This window comes from Amphibalanus amphitrite, unplaced genomic scaffold (genome assembly GCF_019059575.1).
Source record: "Amphibalanus amphitrite isolate SeventyFive unplaced genomic scaffold, NRLGWU_Aamphi_draft 000504F_arrow, whole genome shotgun sequence".
Lineage (NCBI taxonomy): Eukaryota > Metazoa > Arthropoda > Thecostraca > Balanomorpha > Balanidae > Amphibalanus > Amphibalanus amphitrite.
This window is the reverse complement of record NW_024881998.1, coordinates 214,139-231,373: the sequence shown is the minus strand read 5'-3', so window position 1 is coordinate 231,373 and position 17,235 is coordinate 214,139. Positions and strand designations below refer to the sequence as shown.

At 59.0% G+C, this 17,235-nt stretch overlaps 1 protein-coding gene across 2 annotated transcripts in view; it reads left to right on the top strand.

The window, feature by feature from the left end:
- The window catches only part of LOC122392867 (lysine-specific demethylase 6A-like), a 44,383-nt gene that overhangs the window by 18,723 nt on the left and 8,425 nt on the right, over nucleotides 1–17,235 (top strand). For both annotated transcript variants that reach the window (XM_043388202.1, XM_043388201.1), the window contains exons 6-10: nucleotides 9,099–9,274; nucleotides 13,090–13,444; nucleotides 14,175–14,420; nucleotides 14,974–15,100; nucleotides 17,143–17,220. In XM_043388202.1, the coding sequence (XP_043244137.1) occupies nucleotides 9,099–9,274; nucleotides 13,090–13,444; nucleotides 14,175–14,420; nucleotides 14,974–15,100; nucleotides 17,143–17,220 (982 nt within the window). The remainder of the gene's footprint in view (nucleotides 1–9,098; nucleotides 9,275–13,089; nucleotides 13,445–14,174; nucleotides 14,421–14,973; nucleotides 15,101–17,142; nucleotides 17,221–17,235) is intronic.

Sequence of the window (17,235 nt, the reverse complement as noted above, 5' to 3'; positions counted from 1 at the left end):
TTATAAAGGCATTACGTCCGCTGCGGCCGGACCGGTGCCTAACCGGTTAGTGTTTGGTCATACTGTGCCTCAGTGGAGGAGCGGCGTCATACGTCAGCGGGGTCCACCCTGCCAGGTGGGCGTAAGGAGCTTTAGCCATGTGCCACTCTTACTGCCGGCAGGCGTCTCCAGGGCAGGACTAATTACTTGTCTCGAAGTCGGCGTATTCGAGCTTCACCTTCCCACTGTGCGCCGCTTCCCTGAGGCAGTCACGCGTCACCCGGCCGATGACGCGGCTCCTCCCCACTCTACCCTCCCGCCGGCGCTCTGTCCCACTCTCTCCCCACCACCGGAAGTCCCTCTGCTGTTGACCCAGGCTGACTGTCGCGCCCCGGCTTTGGCCGAGATGACGTCACCACCGCCGGGCGTAGTGGCCGTAGTACGCTCCGGGGGAGGGGGGGGGGGGGCGTTCTCGGCAGGAGCGTGACACACGCCGTGATGCGGCGGCGATGGCTCGAGCGCCGCGTGCGTCAGTCGGTCAGACAGCTCGCGTGGCGGATGGAAGTGTTTCCGCGCTGAGCCTCGTTAGCTGACCCGTCTCTTTTTTCCGATCGTACTGCGTGGAGACCGTGGAGTTTTAGTCTCAGTGATTTGATAGTGACTGAGGTGAATAGTGGTCCGTGAGGCACGAGCTGTCTTTTGCTGATTGAGAGAGTACCGGATATTGTCTGAACAACACGAGCACAGCGCCGTCCAACACCGATTTGCACCGGCTGTCAAACAGCTCCGGAGTTAGCGGTAAGCCGTCATGATTTCGCCACGCCTGGCTACGACCCCGCCACGCGGCACTCCGATACCACTGCGGCTGATGTCACCTTCGACCGGACGTCCGATCGTGTCCCTGTCGTCCGACCCGACCCCACCCCTATCGTGATATCACCGAGCCGAGCTGTGAAATCGACTCCGGCTAGTGACGCCGGTCGATTTAAAATTTAAATGGCTGCCTCGTGGCTAGCCGGCCGATCGATCGCCGTGGGGCAGGACGGGGTCGGAGGGGGGACGGGACCGGGGCAGTCTATTGTTGGATGACGTCAGCGGCACGTGACCGGCGCTCCCCTCTGGCGTCCCCCGCTGGCGGACAGTCATTGCCGAGCCGCTCGCCACTTGTTAATCCGGGGGTAATATCGATCTGCGCTCGCTCTCCCCGTTTGTCTGTCTGTGTGCGGTGGCGTGCCATCTGCTCCGTCGTGCTCACTGTGGCCGTCGGAGCCGACAATCGGGGCCCGTCGGGGCCGACGATCGGGGCCCGCGGCGGGCGGCCGGTCGACTCGGACCGATGGGAGTCTGCTGGACCGAATGGCGGATGGCTCTGGCAGGCTGGGAGAAGGAGTGGAACTGACCGAGGACAGGATTAAGTGGCTTCTAATGCAGCTTACCTTCACTCTGATCACTCCGCCGGTGCTTCGTACCACCTTGTCTCCGCTCACATGTTTAGCGCCGCCCTGTGATGGCCTGACGGCCGCAGCGCCCGTCGCTAACACCGGAAGGCGCCTGTTAGCTGCCTATTTAGCGGTACAGGCGTGTGCCTTGGCACCCAGATCTCTACCTGGTTACACTCGGAAACATTGGCGACGCGCCGCTATGACGCTCCCCGGTCCCTGTGTGAAGGTGTGCCCATGAGACCGGGATTGCTGGGGGCTCTGTTTTGGGTGCAGTGCTGTTTGTGAACGTGATGTGACGTCAGCAGACCGCTAACCGCTGCGGTCTGCCGGACTTTATCCATGACGTACAGCTGTGGACAGCGGTGAGCAGGAATCCCACGCCGCTGGGCTGTCACTGCCGACCTCAATGATACCGGGAGCGGGACTGAGCTGACTCATCTGTACAACGTACGACGGTGATAGTGAATCGATGCTTACTACTTATTAGACCAAATGCAGATGCCAGTTCATGTGGTGTTATTGTAACGCCTTCCGCCATACCGCTCCGCTATTCAATCATTTTTGGGTGAATATTTTTATGCGGAGCGGCGATGTATTCAGGACGCAGCTGGCGCCACTTGGGAATGCACCTGCCCGCTATTATGAATGGAATGCTGTCTCGGTGAGACCGGTCCTCGCCATGCTGCGCCGATCCTCGCCGGTCCTCGCCGCACTCTGAGGCGTCAGTGACGAACGCCTCTGGCCAGCCGAGCAGAGGCGCTTCTGCTGTGACTGTGTCGTCAGCCGGTGCCATTTGGGCGCATCGCATACCTCAGATGTGTGCCGGTCGCCGCCTGGTCCCGGGTCGCTGCTGGGTGCGGTTTGCCGGGACTTTGGCTGACGGACGGTAGCCGGATCAGTGTGGTGTTTTGAGCCGCCTGGCCGAGCCACTGAGATCGACTGGCGTCAGCCAGCCAGTCGAGAAGTTACCGACTAGTTAGGCCTCTGTTTGGACTCGGTTTATTTGGTCGAGCGTTGTAGTTTGGTGAGAGTTTGTGGATGCTTTTAGCGTGTTACTCGACAAAGCGCGGTGGTTGGATGGGTTTGCTAACTCTCGCAGTTGGTGCGTTTCTGAACTTTCGCAGGCTGTAATTACGCAGATGCTGCAGCGCAATAGCCTTGGGCTGCCGTTGTTCGCGATCTCTGACGCACCGAAAACACCTGTGAGAGTTTTTCGAGTCGTGTGCACCGTTTCCTACAGTTGGGTAACCGGTCTGCGCGTTTTTACCCGCTGCAGTGCTGAGTTGCGGGCTGGCGCGACTCAGAGGCGGACAGGTTCCTCAGTCGTGTGGGCCGCCGGACGGTGGTTTGGCGCTCTCTCACGGCGGTCCGCGCCCAATCTCCGATACCCATGCAGCCATCTATCACAGTACGATCGTAGATCGGGACCGGCGGGGACGCCGCCCATACCTCTGACAGTCGTCGCCGGTCTGATTAGTCCCATAAACCGACCCTGGACCCGCGGTGGTCGGAGCGCGCTGTGGGAACAAGCCCGCGGTGGCAGCGCGCCTCAATGGGTGCTCTATACCGGGCCATCGTCACCAATCTCGGGGGACGGACTCAAATTCCGGGCGTCCATTTTTCGCCTGAAAGGGTGCTGTCGCGGAGACAAAGAGCACCTGTCAATCAGGCGGCCGGCGGAGGGGCCGATCGGAGCTCGCGAAAGGGTCGTCCGGGCCCGGCCTGCCCGTGGTGACCTCGTAAATTCCTCTCCGGATCGGGCAGCCGTTGCATCACGCCGTAAAAGGGTGGTGACGGACTGCGTGTCGGGGTGGTCCGCCGACCCCACTCTGTCTCTCTGTGTGTGTCCACTGTGGTGTGTTTTACGGCACCCGGGCCGTATATCCGTCACCCTGAGCCGGACGCCGGCCGCGGCATGTTAGTTATGCGGCCCGGTGACGGGCGACAGGGCGGCCGCGGCTACCGGCGCGGCGCCGGGGACGCCGGCCGCCAAGCGGTACCTGCCGCCGTGGGCCGCCGAATTCCGACCATTCAGCGCTGCCGGCGTCCTGGCCTTGGCAGGGACGCCGGCCCCGCGCGACCCGACCGCGCCACTCAGCCTCTGCTCTGCTCTCCTCCGCGCGGATGGACGCCATCCCGCGTCCCTCCCTCCTCCCCCGATATCGGCCGCCGTCCGGCCTCCCCTGTCGCTCCGATTTGGTTGAGCGCACACGCACCGCGGACGGCCCAGCCCGCCGACGCCACAAACGGGCCCTGATCGACGCCGCACGGAGCCCCCCTCGCCGCGTGGGGAGATGTGACAGTGTGTCCCCTCGTGCTCTTCCATCTTCTCTTTCCTGTTTTCTATCCTGTCACTTCCTTTCCAGAAGCGTTCGCTCGTCTCCCCTCTGTCCTCTCAATCGTGCCACTTCCTCTCCGGGTTCGCTTTCATCACCCACTCCCTCCCTCCGTTGTACTGTCACCCTCGCTCTCCACTGCCGTTTGATTCATCTTCTGACAGCCAGCTCCTGGGTTTGGCCGACTCAGTACCTCTATTCAGCCAGCTCACGAGTCGGCTCTGAATGGCGGCCGGCGTCGCGAGGTGAGGCGCCGCGTGGCCCTGGGGCGCGCCGGCCGTGCGCGGTGGGGTTGTTGACTCCACGCCCGCGTTCCAACCAGCCCGACGCTCGTCTCCGCCCGCCGCCGGGGCGTCAGGAGTCATCCTGAGTGATTCAAGACGCTGACGCCGCCGGAAGTGGCCGTGATTCAGCGGTCAAGGACGGGTCACGGTCTCGACCCAGTGCGGCCGTGTAGTGAGGTGACACGGGACGCGATGTCAGGCACGTGTCTCGATCCGAACCACACCTCCCAGGGAAGGAAGGGAGCTGCGGAAGGGGTGATGAGATGGATCAGTCGGGGCCCCACTGCCCAGCTGTGCTGCTGTCCCGCGGCTGGACTGGCCCGACCGGCAGTTACTCACTCACCGATAGCGGAACCGGGCACCGTCATCGGCCGGGGCTCCGCCGGGTGGTGTCTTACCCCCGTGACGTGCAGTACCTACCGTCCGGCGCTGGACAGGCGGCGGGCTCAGATTAGACCGGCAGAGAGCTGACCAGCGGCCCGGAGAGGCGATGAAGTCATGTGGGGGTGCAGCTGTGGCTCAGAGAAACTAACTGTATTCCATCATCCACCGCTCTCCGTCAGGCTGGCTGGGTGGGAGCATCTGGGTTGTGTGAGCTCTCTAGGAGTGTGGGAGTCGAGGACGGGGCGGTAGAGGAGCGCGGCCCCCTCCCTTCGCCACCGCCGGCGCTCAGAGGACCTTCACCAGCCGGATGATGAAACTGCTGACGTGTCGCGCTCGGCACGGGCCCGGCTGGCTGCCCACCCGGCCGGCGACCAACCTCGCCAAACGGGGCTGCGTGGCGCGGCTCACCTGACCGCCAGCCGGTCGGTGCCACTAGCTGCACATACCGCCGAGCGGCCGAGCGGCCGACCGACCCTGAACCTGCACCGATTACCAGCCCGGCGCGGCGCGCGGCGAGCTGGCGGCCGGCCGCCGCGCCTGCAAGATGGTCTGTCGGCCTTGGGGCATCCGTCAGCCACGCACTAGCGGCCATCCGCGGGCCGGGCGGCCCCAGTGGCCGGGGGACACGCCCCGGACAGCGGCCCGGACACGGACACGGCGGGCACGGGCCGGGCAGACGGGAGCGCCGGCCGGCGGAGAGGCTGCCGGCGCGGCGCCGATGGTCAAACAGCATTCTCAGGAGATCCGGAGAGGGAGTGCCGCCCCTCCCCCTCCGCCCGTTTAGGCCAGTGTAGCCCGTGCCCCGCGTGACCCCCGTACCGTCCGGCGCTAGCTCAGCCGGGTCGTCCACCGATCGGTCCGAGATCGACAGTGGGTCGGAGGCCGGTCGGCCGTCGACCCCGGCCGGTGACAGCTCTGATGGCCCGACACGCGTGCGTCCGACACGCTCGCTCGCTGTCGAGCGTGTCAGCCAACTACCTAGTCAGGATAATATTACGAGGAGACGGCCTTATGCCTCAGGCACTGCTGGGTTGGCACGGTAGCCAGGTAGGGTGCACGGTAACAGATTGCCCCGTCGGGAACCACAGCGACCGCCGGGGTGGGTGTGCGAGTGCTGCACGATCGATCAATACTGGAGCGGACATATGCGCTGATGTAGTGCTTGGGTGAACCCCCGGATAGTGTACTGACGCCGGTCGGTCTAGTGTACGGATGCTGGTGGCTTCGGTGAACCCCAGGGCACACAGTGTTCGATAAGCTGATGGTTGTTGCGTTGGTGGACCCCCGGGCACAGTGTTCGATAAGCTGATGGTTGTCGCGTTGGTAGAACCCCGAACCCCGGACTCCAGTGTACTCCGGTGGACCCCAGATACGGCACTCGTTGTACTGATGGTCTCAGCTCTGGTGTAACCCCCTCCCACTGCCGCTGCTGTCATGACTGGCTGTCATTACTCCTGTCACTGTCATCATCCGTCATGTAAGGCTGACCGCTTCCCGCGCATGGCTACTGCCCCTGGTAACGCGTCTAGCAACGCAGCGCAGGGCTGCATTCATGAGACACTTCCTGAGAACTGAGGCCGCTCTCGCCGAGTAAGTGCGGACATTACGACTCAGCCGTCACCAGCATGTAATTCCGTAAAATGTCGCAAAATACTGCCTTATATAGGGGAGAGTGGGGCAAAGCGGCCACCCTAACGTTTCTAACGATGCCGACGCTTGATTTTTAAACTTGGAAAGATTCTTTCTATACCAATGTGATCCCTATTAAATTGTCTTTTATTCCAACTGCGTTTCATTTCCAAAGGCGTTCACATATGGGAGATATTGACAAAACTTTAAACCTATAGCATATTGGCCACTTTGCCCCATCCCTGAGGCAAAGCGGCCACTGGCGACTTCTCAAGTCCAGATATGAGAAACAGAATAGTTGCCTCATGCACGACTAGGGTATTTGATGGTGACAAGGTTTAAGGGAAGATGGATGTTTACTTTGTTATCTTCCCACCTATTGCTAAACAAAGAAAGAATTTTCTTGGAAAAACATTTAATTGCATAATTTGGTAACTCATGTAACCGAAAAGTGGCCAAGATGAATGCATGACGACACATTTGAATATAAATAATGTTTTTGTCCAGATGGAAACAACTTATGGCCAATTGGGGGCTGGCCACTTTGCCCCGGCCGCTTTGCCCCGCGCATACCGTCCGAGACAAAAATATTCCAGCTCAGCTATTAGTGGGGTAAAAAGCATTAAAATTGGTAGAAGGCATGTACGATAACCACGCAATGTATGGACAAAAACGCTTATAAAAATTCCAAACGGTTATGGAATAAATTAACATTTAAAAATTGTAGACATAATTGGTAACCTGGCAAGAAATGCTTTTCCGTGTTTCACAGAACAATGGCGATGGGCCTGAAACCCCGGTTTGGCTCATTCGAACGACCGCAAAGAGAAGTATAATTGGAAATCATAAATTGGAACTGACGCCAGCTGTGGAGGGCTAAAACGATGGATGGCCGCTTTGCCCCGGGTGGCCGCTTTGCCCCACTCTCCCCTAACTGTCTGGTGGGCTCGGAACTACTGCCAGGAAATGGACTCTGATCGCTAGTCGGTATTTCTCTCGTAGACCTCAATAGTGGTAATCATAGGGAGCAAAAACGGTAATGCCCTGGCACTTACGCCGGGGTAACTCTCAATAGGTCTCGAGGTTTTTACCGTTCTCCGTTCGAGCAATAGTGCTTGACAGATCTGCCTAACATTTATCCAATTTGCCAAGATTGGTTTATCGGTTATCGAAAAATGAGGTCAAGCACTGAGCTCAGTCGCCGATAGAATATACGCGCCCCTGATTTGTTTAAAGTTCTCGTGCGATAGATATCAAGACAGCTGGACCAATGAGCTTCCGTCGTGCATAAATCATACATATGCGCATACGCAACCAGGGTGAGGAATGTGTCCGCAGTTTAAAGCGCCCGTACCTGCCCCTGTCGCCGCGGCGGCGGCGGCGGACACCTGGATACAGTGACGTCACCGCCGTGCTGTGATGACGTCACGGTGCGCCGGTGACGGATGTGTCTGCGGTCGAGCTCCCACGGCCAGTTACCACCCGGCCGGGCCGCCGCTGGTGGTAGTTGCATGACCGGCGCTTTTGGGTGCTATTTTGGGCGGCCAGAGACAGAGTCAGAGGACAGCTGTAATTGTTTCCTCCCGGGCTGCGCCCGCTGATTTGTGTGGGTGAGACCGCACAGGTGTCGGACCGCCGCCGACCGCAAACAGCTTGAGCAGCAGGGGGAGATGGCACGTTCCGGGGTACAGGTCTGAGGGGCGTGCCGGGCCGGTGCCGAGCTCCGTAATCGGCCGGCCGGACCGATTGCAGCGCGGCGGCCGGACCGATTGCAGTACGGCCGGCCGCCTATCTCGGCTATCGTGTTTGTTTGGTGCCGGCTGACGGCCGTTGACTCAGCCGTGTACCATGCGACGGCCGCTGCTGTGGCATCCCGCAGCGGACCGATCCGTCCACCGGTCTGCCTGACTCATCTGTTTGGGGCTGCGGAGCGTGCGGCTGGAGTAACGTAAGGTGCTGACGGGGGCCGACTCACACTACCCAGACCTGGTGGAGCCCCGAGCTGCCGGTGTGAATCACCTGTTCCATATACAGAGTGTAGAAATCCGCACGGATGTCACAGTCGCGAAGACTGCCGGCTCCGGATTCACCTATGCTGTTCTAAACACCTGCTGACGGTCCGACTCCGCACACACCCACCCCGGTCCCGCGACTGCCGAGGGCCTCGGTGCCGAATATGTCCTCTGTACCGGACCGGTCCGCTGAGATGACCCTGTGTCGGCCCGCGGTCGGTTGTTGTCTCTCTACCCGGACCCCGGAAGCGGCAGAGTCCAGTTGATCCCCCACCCGGACCCCGGAATCGAAAGGCTTTGACAGAGTCCGGGGTGACAGACGGCTCGAGGAGAGACTGAGAGAGCTCCGTGTCACCGACACTGACAGGGGACGGCGGTGATAGTGTCACTCTGGCAGATCCTGTCAGTCAGCTGGTGTCATCACTGTCAGTCTCTCCTCTAGGCGGTGTCACTGACGCGAGCTACCGCTGCCTCCGTAGCTCTGCGCAAGGGTGGCAGATAGGTCGGTCGGCGGGCAGCCGGCAGCAGCGAATGAGTTGTCCGAGCCGGGCCACTACCGCCGGCGCTGTTACGAAACGAGACCGGCTGCAGCGTTTCCAGAATGCATAAACCGACCCAGCTAATGAGGTTGCACTGCAGCACAGTTTCTATCGTGCGAGCATGTAATTTGTTGACAGTGAATTGCGGGGATTCTCACTCTGCAGTTTCTAGAAGTAGGTGCCTCAGGTGTTAAGTCACGCGGCTAGCGTCATTTTACTTGTATTGTCGATGTCTTTTGTGTGATTGTCTCGTCTGTCTGGCTGTGACCTGTGACCACCCTGTGACGAGGGCGGGGAATGGAATTGTGGACGACAGTCGACAGCTGTAAATGAGCGCGTTTTTCAGTGTGCGTGTGCTTTGTGCGCCGCGTTGTCGCCGTTCACGCACTGTGCGCCGTGGGACCGTGTGCGTGTGACCCCGCACCTGTGTGCGGCTGACCCAGTTTCACCGGCGGCCGTCATCGTCTGACTGACACGTGTCTCCGCTCTGCAGGGCCACTCCGACCTTACAGCACGTGTTGTACGCCGACCCGAGCTTCACGCACGCCAACGAGGTGCACCTGAGGCTCGGCCTGATCCACAAGGTGTGCGGAGAGTTTAAGGCCGCCTACAAGAGGTTTCAGCTAGTGCTCAACGACTCGACCGAGTGCACGCTCTCCCGGCACGAGAGTGAGTATTGGGGCAGACGGGGCTGGGGGCAGGGAAGAGGGGCGGGGAGTCAGATGTATTGCACGCGTATTGTGCAGGCTCGTGCGTTGTGTACGTAGGTCCTCTTGCTTGGAGCTTGCATGTAGTATTTGGCACTTATTTGGCGTGTCGAATGCAGCACGTTGTTTAGTGTTTCACTACCCACCCGTTCACACGCTCTTGCGCTAGCCTCTAGGCAGTGAGCTTTTGATTCACAATCGCCAGTCTGGCTGTTGCACTGAGTGGGGCACCCACTATCCACTACTCAGTACCTTCGGCACGGCAGAATTCATTGGCATAATATAACGTGACGTTGAAGTGACATTAGGCGGTGTCACGGCCGATAGGTCCGCACGTGCTGACACCCTCTGGCCCAGTTTGCAGCCATTCTTGGCACTGGGGGCAGGCCCGTCCGTCACTCAGTGTCTGTCAATGTGTCCGTCCGTCAGTGTGTCCGTAGGCCGCACGATCTAGTGGATTCGTCCGTCCGTTTGTCCGTCAGTATGAGGCCGCTCCGGGCGGATCGATACGCCGGCCTGTCCACGGTACCACCGTCCATTCCACCTCCGCTCCCTGTCTCTGCAGGAGAGAGTTGAGTACAGCAGGGTAGAAGTTCAGTAGGTCTGCCGGGGGTGATTAGATGTTCCGTGCCAGACAGGGTTACCGTACTCAGTGAATCCCCAATCAGCTAGGTCACGGGGTCTATGGGGCGCTCGGTTCACACCTCGAGGCGAGCACGTCGAGGAAGCTCGGTGTACCGCGCGTCACGGGCTGTTATGATGCGTCAAGGACGTCACGGGATGGCGCCGGGGATGTCCGGGAAAATGTGACTCCGTGGGAGGGACCGGGGAGTTTTCCCTGCAGGCGCCGCCTTGGTGGATGATGTAGTGTGTCTCGTAGAACTCTGAAGGATTGTCGTCAATGACCTGATCGCCTCACCTGCATCGGAAAGCTGTAGGTCAGGAAATTACGTGCGGCGGGACGTTCGCCGAAAGCGCCGTTCGCGTTAGCGTGGTCCGTTAGTGTGAGCACTCGGCGCGCGGACCGTGACAGCGGCCCGGCGGTTTCCGTGAAGTGCTAAGCCGCGTTGATAGCGTGCTGTTCGATGAAGCTATTACAGGCGCGGCCGAGCTGGACTGCGGGCTAGGTGTGAACGAGTGGCCAGATCGGAGCTGGCGGAGCGCAGGACACTGAGAGGGTCAGAATATAGCCGTACCGTTACAGTTACCGTATTAGCGAGTATACTCGGGTTGCGTAACGAAGAAATCCATTATAAGTGAGAGCAGAAATACCCTTTCAACAACGCGAGTGTATTTCTGTACCGAAAGACGTCAGCGAAGGGGAATGGCTATTCCAACATCCCCCCCCCCCCGCCCACCGGTTCTGCTAACACCTTGGCGGTATTTCTGTACCTACTACCTTTTGACGTCAGTAGACACTTCTCATGACTGGCCGCCCACGGTACCGATCGATTGACAACTCGGCTCGAGTCGTGTCTCTGAGTTTCTGCCATTTTTTCCGCGTCTGGCCGGTGGCGGCGATGGGGCAACTGTTGGCCGCTGACTGCAGTCTGGAGCCGTGCCGGCTAGCAACGCTGGCGCCGCTGCCAAAGATCGACCTGTGGCCGCTCAGCCGGTGAGACCATCGCCGCCGGGTCGGGAATAGACCGCCGAGCACCGGTCGGTGCACTGCCAAATCTCGGCCACTGCTGCTGGGAGCCAACCGGCAAACGTCGGGCCGCCGCCCTCCGCCCACCGCGCGGCATCCACCGCCCGTCGCCGGCCCGCGGTGTGTATTCCAAACAAATCTGCCACGCGCACCGCCGCGCCGTGCCGTCTGCCGGGATCCTGGTCTGGCTCTGTCGCCACCCTGCCCTGCCCCCTCCCCCGCGGCCCCCCTTCCAGCAGGCAGAGACCACTCCTGTGGTCTCTCCCACTGAATGTTACTCCCTCAGTTCCCCAAGCCTACTGTGCTGCGTCATGTCAGGTACTGAATTGTGCCGTCAGCACCGCTCATATATCGGGAAGGAAAACGGACGGGAAAGCGACCTGTTGGCAGCTGTGCTAGGCTGATGACACGGGAATCAATACGGGAAGACCGCAGTAGAAGCGGGGTTAACTGATGTAGGTACGGTAACTATGGATAACGCTGACACCTCGTACAATTCCTCACACCTCTGTGGCGGCTCTGACTGGTGTTTATCCTGTGCGAACTAGAGGGCGTGCCGCGCCGTGGACTCTGGACCGATTTGGTCACACCAGTGATCAGGACCGAGTGCTTACGTTTTCGATGACCATCACGGGCCGCCGGGCCGGTCGGTGCCGGCCGCCGGCCGGTCGTTGCTAGCCGCTGGCGCTGGACCCGGCGGCTATAGATAGCCGGTGGCGGCCGCTGCCGGTGCGTTCACCGACGACCGGTGACGTCAGACTGGGCCAGTGACGTCAGTGACGCCGAGTGATGACGTCAGTGGGTGTGCCGCTCATGGGCGGGGCAGGAGGGGCGGGGCTGCACCACGATAGTGAGACCGTCGTCCTGTTAAACAAACACAACTGACGGCGCCCGCCGCAGTTCGCCGCAGACTGCAGAGTCCCGCCAGCAGGCCTTTGGCTGAGCTATAGGCTCTCCGCCAGCGCCTGTGGCTGCGCTAAGCCCTTATGAGACTCGTTGTCCGGCACCGGTCCCCTGAGTTGTCAGGAATGCCGACGCCGTCGCGATGCGCGCTGGAATGCCACGCGGCTGTGCGGTCGCGGTCGCGGTCGCTCGGTCGTGGTCGCAGCTCGCGGTCGTAACAGTACTCCCACCAGGACTGGCAGCATTCATTGGCACTCCTAGGCAACCCTCGCGTCACCTGTGACGTCGCGTCACCTGTGACGTGGGTCTGTGACCCTGGACTGATGACGGTGGACGGTGCAATGATCTGCCGCTGGCTCGGTCGGCGTCGGGCGTGATGAGATGATGAGATGGCGCCGCCCTGCCAGGAATATCTCGCCTCAAAGCGCATCGTATGACCGCGGTATTTACCGTGAGGCGTGTTTAGTGTTTACGTCAGTTTCCAGACAGTGATCAGCGCTCTTTGAGCGACCGCCCAGAGTTTACGTAAAAGAGGATTGGTTTCCTGGTATGTCTTTGAGGCGGTTTAAAATGTGGCAATTTAAAGTATTATTCAATATAACTCGAGGCTATGTCTCCCTCCTTCTCGGTCATGAGGCGATAGCGACTCCGCCTGAGCTCGGTGCAGATATGTTATCCTTCCACTTCACTGTGAGCAGTGGGACGCCGGCGGGGAACCACCCCGTCCGCCCTGCCCATCCTGATAGCCTATGTTCCGTCAGTACGGCCCCGGATCGGCCGCGTTCAGTACCCGGCGGCGCGTTCAGTGTCAGTGTCCGCCACCTATGTGACAGTGCATCGGGAAGGTCACTCGCCCGGCCCGGTAGAAGGCAAGGGTTAGTTTTTATGCGGCGCGTTTGGTGTGGTGTGTCAGATCTAGCGGTAGTTTCCGTGAGTGAAAACTCTGGCTGACGAGGAAGTTTTACGGTATGTAGCGCGACATTGAGCGTTACCGGTATTCGTGACCAGGCTAAACAAGTGTCCAAGCGACGGCTTAGTGAGTTTGCCTTGGATACCATTGTTTATCGGAGTGTCAAGTTTGTCGGAAATCGCTGCCTTGCAACAAGGATGTTTATCAAAGAGCCTACAAACCTATGCCAACGCCAGGACGTTGACCGACTGACGACTGTGTCCGCTTGGTGTTTACCCGTCGCTGTTCTAACCCCGTTCTCTCGGTCCGTTTTCAGTTCTGTTTCATATCGCGCACCTGCACGAGGTAGTGGGCCGTCCGCGCGCCGCGCGCCAGCGCTACGAGGCTCTCCTACAGGAGGAGGACCTCTCCGCCTCGCTCAAGGACCACATCCACCGTCAGCTCGGCTGGCTCTTCCACAGTGTCGAGGCTTTCGGCGAGAAGGCGCGTCGAGAGGAGCAGGCAGTCACGCACCTGAAGCGCGCGCTCGAGTTCGCGCCAAAGTCGTCACGGACGCTGTACCTGCTCGGCCGGTGTTACTCGAGCATCGGCAAGGTACACGAGGCGTTCCAGGCTTACAAGCAGTCGGTGGTGTGCTCCGAGGCGAACGCGGACACCTGGTGCTCCATTGGGTGAGTTCTCCGAGCACGCAGCGAAACGTGGTGCTCCACCGGGAAAAGAGGCTCTCTCGGGTTGATGGGGGACTCTACGCAGCATTAGGGTATCTGGCCAGGGGCCTCTAGGTATGAAAGACTTCCATTGTTATGTAATCTCAAATACCGACGACGAACCTCATGGAACTCTTCCCTGTATGACCCCGCTCTTTTCCCGAAACTCTTGCCTCATGCGGACCCCTTTAGTGGATTTCCACTGCTGCGTCACAAATCGTACCCAGACGGCCGGAAAGTCATCTTCCCTTCGATGTTGCAATGCAATGAACAAGGTCACTACGTACGTCAGTCATGTGGTCAGACAGGGACGGGTTCGGCCTGTCTGACCAGTATGCGCCTGTTCTCATCAGCCACATTGTAAACATGTCTCGGTTTATATCAGCATAACCCGAATGTACTCGTATATCGGAGTGGAATGATGACAGAAGCCTACTACGCCCTCGCTGCATCCCAGATCATCGGTGGGTTCCTCCTGATGCACTGCAGCTCCGTGTCTCTCCTGTTGTCTTACGTCCTGTCTCCGGATTCCTCCGTGTGTACTGTGTACCCTGTTCCGTCTCAGTGGGTATCAGCGAACTGAAGCTCCTCTCCCGTTCCATGTCTGTGCAATCTACACTCCTCAGCCCTGGGTCTCCCCTCCAAGTTTCCCGTGTTTGTCCGGTGGCTGACGGAGCCGTCTCCGCTCCCCCAGCGTGCTGTACCAGCAGCACAGCCAATATATGGACGCCCAGCAGGCCTACATATCAGCCGTGCAGCTGGATAAGACGCACAAGGCCGCCTGGACTAACCTCGGACTACTCTACGAGTCTGTGTCGCATCCAAAAGACGCGCTCGCCTGTTATATCAACGCTTCAGAGGACGACCCGAAGCTACAACCGCGCATCAAGTTTCTTCAACAGCAGCTTGCCAACGCGCCACAGCCAGCCGTCAACAGCAGGTGAGCTGGGACCGCGCCCTGACGTCATGTCCCGTGACCGGCCGCGTGCCGTCACGGATGACGTCATCAGACGTCTGGTTGGCAAAGTGCGGCCGTCCAGGGGTCTGGGAGGTGGGTTACTGTACCGTGTGTGCCGTACGCGCTGTGATCTCAGTGGGCGTCGCTCCAGCTCTCTGTTAGTCCGGGCTGCGTTTCCGGTTCCGGCGGCCTCGCCGGGAGGGGGAGGGTGGGGGCTCAGCGCCGCCGGAACCGGAGCCACCGCCGCCGCCGCCGCCGCCTCCGCCTCATGGCGTACTACAGCGGGCCGCGCCGCCGCCGGCGCTGAGCCGAGCGCCAGTCGTGAGCCGGCGGCGGCGGACGGCGGGCGGCGCGGGACGGCAGTCGGGCGCCGGCAGCGGACCGCGGCGGACGGGCGCGCAGCGGGTGGAGCCGAGCGGACAGGGAGAGCAGACAGCAGCGGCCCAATGTGCCGGGTGTGTGACAGCGGCGGGATGGTGTCTGTGTGCGCGCAGCCATTGACGGGCGCCGTGTGCCCCCTGACACCCTCCGACAGACCGTGCCGACTGCCGCCCATCGAGGAGGCATGGAATAAGAACACCAGCTCGGAGATGAACCGCGAGACGCAGAAACTGCAGCCGGCCGCGCAGGCCGCCAAGCTGGCCCAGCAGCAGCAGCAACAGGTCAGTGTCACGGTAGTCTAGACTAGCTGACGGACTAGGCGGGAAGTGATCTCGGGAATTGTGGATGGATAGTTATGTAGGGACTAATGTGTTCCAACTAAGGAACGGGAACTCAGACTAAGAATAAGGACGGAGTACGGCGAATGGAGGATGTCTGGGTAAACGTTACTGTGTTTAATAGGCTTAGCAGACATTCGCCGTCCCTAGTATTTCAGTAAGCGTTTCTGTCTAAAAAAGGCTTAGTCAACTAAATTACTTATGAGGGACTTTCGTTAATATTTAAGTAAGCACCGTTTCAGAGATAACCTTATAAGCCTCGGACACTTTCTTTGTGATTGATGACTCATTTTCTCGAGAGCCAGAAGTTGGTCCTTTGCATCCGATCCAGTTGCGGCTGTTTTCATTAGTTAATTTTATTCCGGTCTGCTCTGTTTTATCCGGGGATCTGATTCCGGCTCTGCTGGCTAACGTTGGCATCCTGCGCCCCTCTGACGTCTATAAGCCGATCTGGGAGTGGGAACATTCTCTCGGCTGTGATTCTCGGAAAATAACTACTCTGCTTTAGTGTGGGCTCACTCGGAGACTTCTAAACACTCGGACTATTCTGAGCTCCCCTCGTACATTAATTACGGTAGTTATTTACTCCTGCGTGTGTTGCTAGCTGCTCCCGGGCCACTGCTGGTGAATACTGTGCCTCACCAGTGACTCGGTTTGGGAGTATTGTTTCCGCTAGCTCGCGTGTCGGCATTCGGTCTGTGAGCGGTTTGTAAATCGCTCGGTCGCCTTTCGTGACCTTGCCACTGCGCCCAGTGACCGGTGCAGAGACCGACTTTCGGCAGAGGGTGGGAGGGACGGGCAGAGGGCGGAGGGCATCGCGTATCACGTCTAGCGGTCCGCCAGCCGCCGGTTGGTGATAATTAGTGCCGTGGTGAATGGCTCCCATGCGGGTCCCGGTGGCATCTTTGGCATGTGGCCCACGTGGTTCGGCGTGGCGCGGCGCCTGCACATGGGACCGCAATGGAGAGGAGTGGCTGGGCTGCCCTGTAGAGTGGATGGGGAACTCCGTGACTAGCAAGGTGACTTTCCCGGGCCGCGGTATAACATGCAATGCCTAAAGCTTGATAGGTTCTGGTTCGGGGCTGAAGTGGTATGCCTCACTAACTGCCCAATAAATTGTGGATGGACAGGGATGTCCACGGGTGTTGATGGTCCACGGGTCGGAACATAACCGTATAGTGTGCCGATGACGGCCATCCATCCGCCCGCTCCATAAAGACAAGGTACCAGGGTTGTGCTTGACTCATGAGTCGAGTCAGAAATTTGACTCAACTCTGACTCAAATGAGTCAGGGTTGAGTCGAGTCGGATAAAATGTTGAGCTGTTGAGTTGAGTCAGAGTTGAGTCGGACAAAAATATTAAGGTGTTGAGTTGAGTCAGAGTTGAGTCAGTAAAATAACTTTTGACATTGAGTTGAGTCAAAAACATTTAGGAACATGAGTCAGCTGACTCACCTTTCTAGAAACATAAATATATAAGCTTTTCATTCTCCCCTCGCTTAACAGCTTAGGCCTGGCCTTGCTGCCGAATTTTGTTCACCCCCCCGCTCAACAGCTTTTTTATATGAGTCAATTTTGAGTCAACACACTTGACTCAACAAAAAATTTGAGTCAAGTAATTTGAGTCAACTCATATTTTCATTGAGCCGCTTGAGTCATGAGTCGAGTCAAGGGGAAAAAATCAGCTCCTTGTTTGAGTCAGAGTTGAGTCAGGGCTTTCTGAAGTTGAATGCTGAGTCGAGTCGGCAAATTTTTTTGAGTCGAGCACAACCCTGCAAGGTACTCGGTCTAGCTATCGAACCTTGTATGTATGTCCTTATAGTCACATAGAGGACACACAAAGCTCCATCAGTCTAGAAATGGATTACCTACATATTGGGCGGGTCACATGGAGCAAGCTCATCCGTATTTGAACTTTGTTTCCTATGCATCGTTCTCACATTTCGCGACCGTAACCGTGACCGAATTCTGTCCATTTTCTTGCAGCGTGGCTTCCCGACGCCAGGGATGTCGCCACCCCCGTACCCCGGAGCCCAGACAGGCAACGCGGCAAAACGCTTCAAAGTAAGTGACTACTAA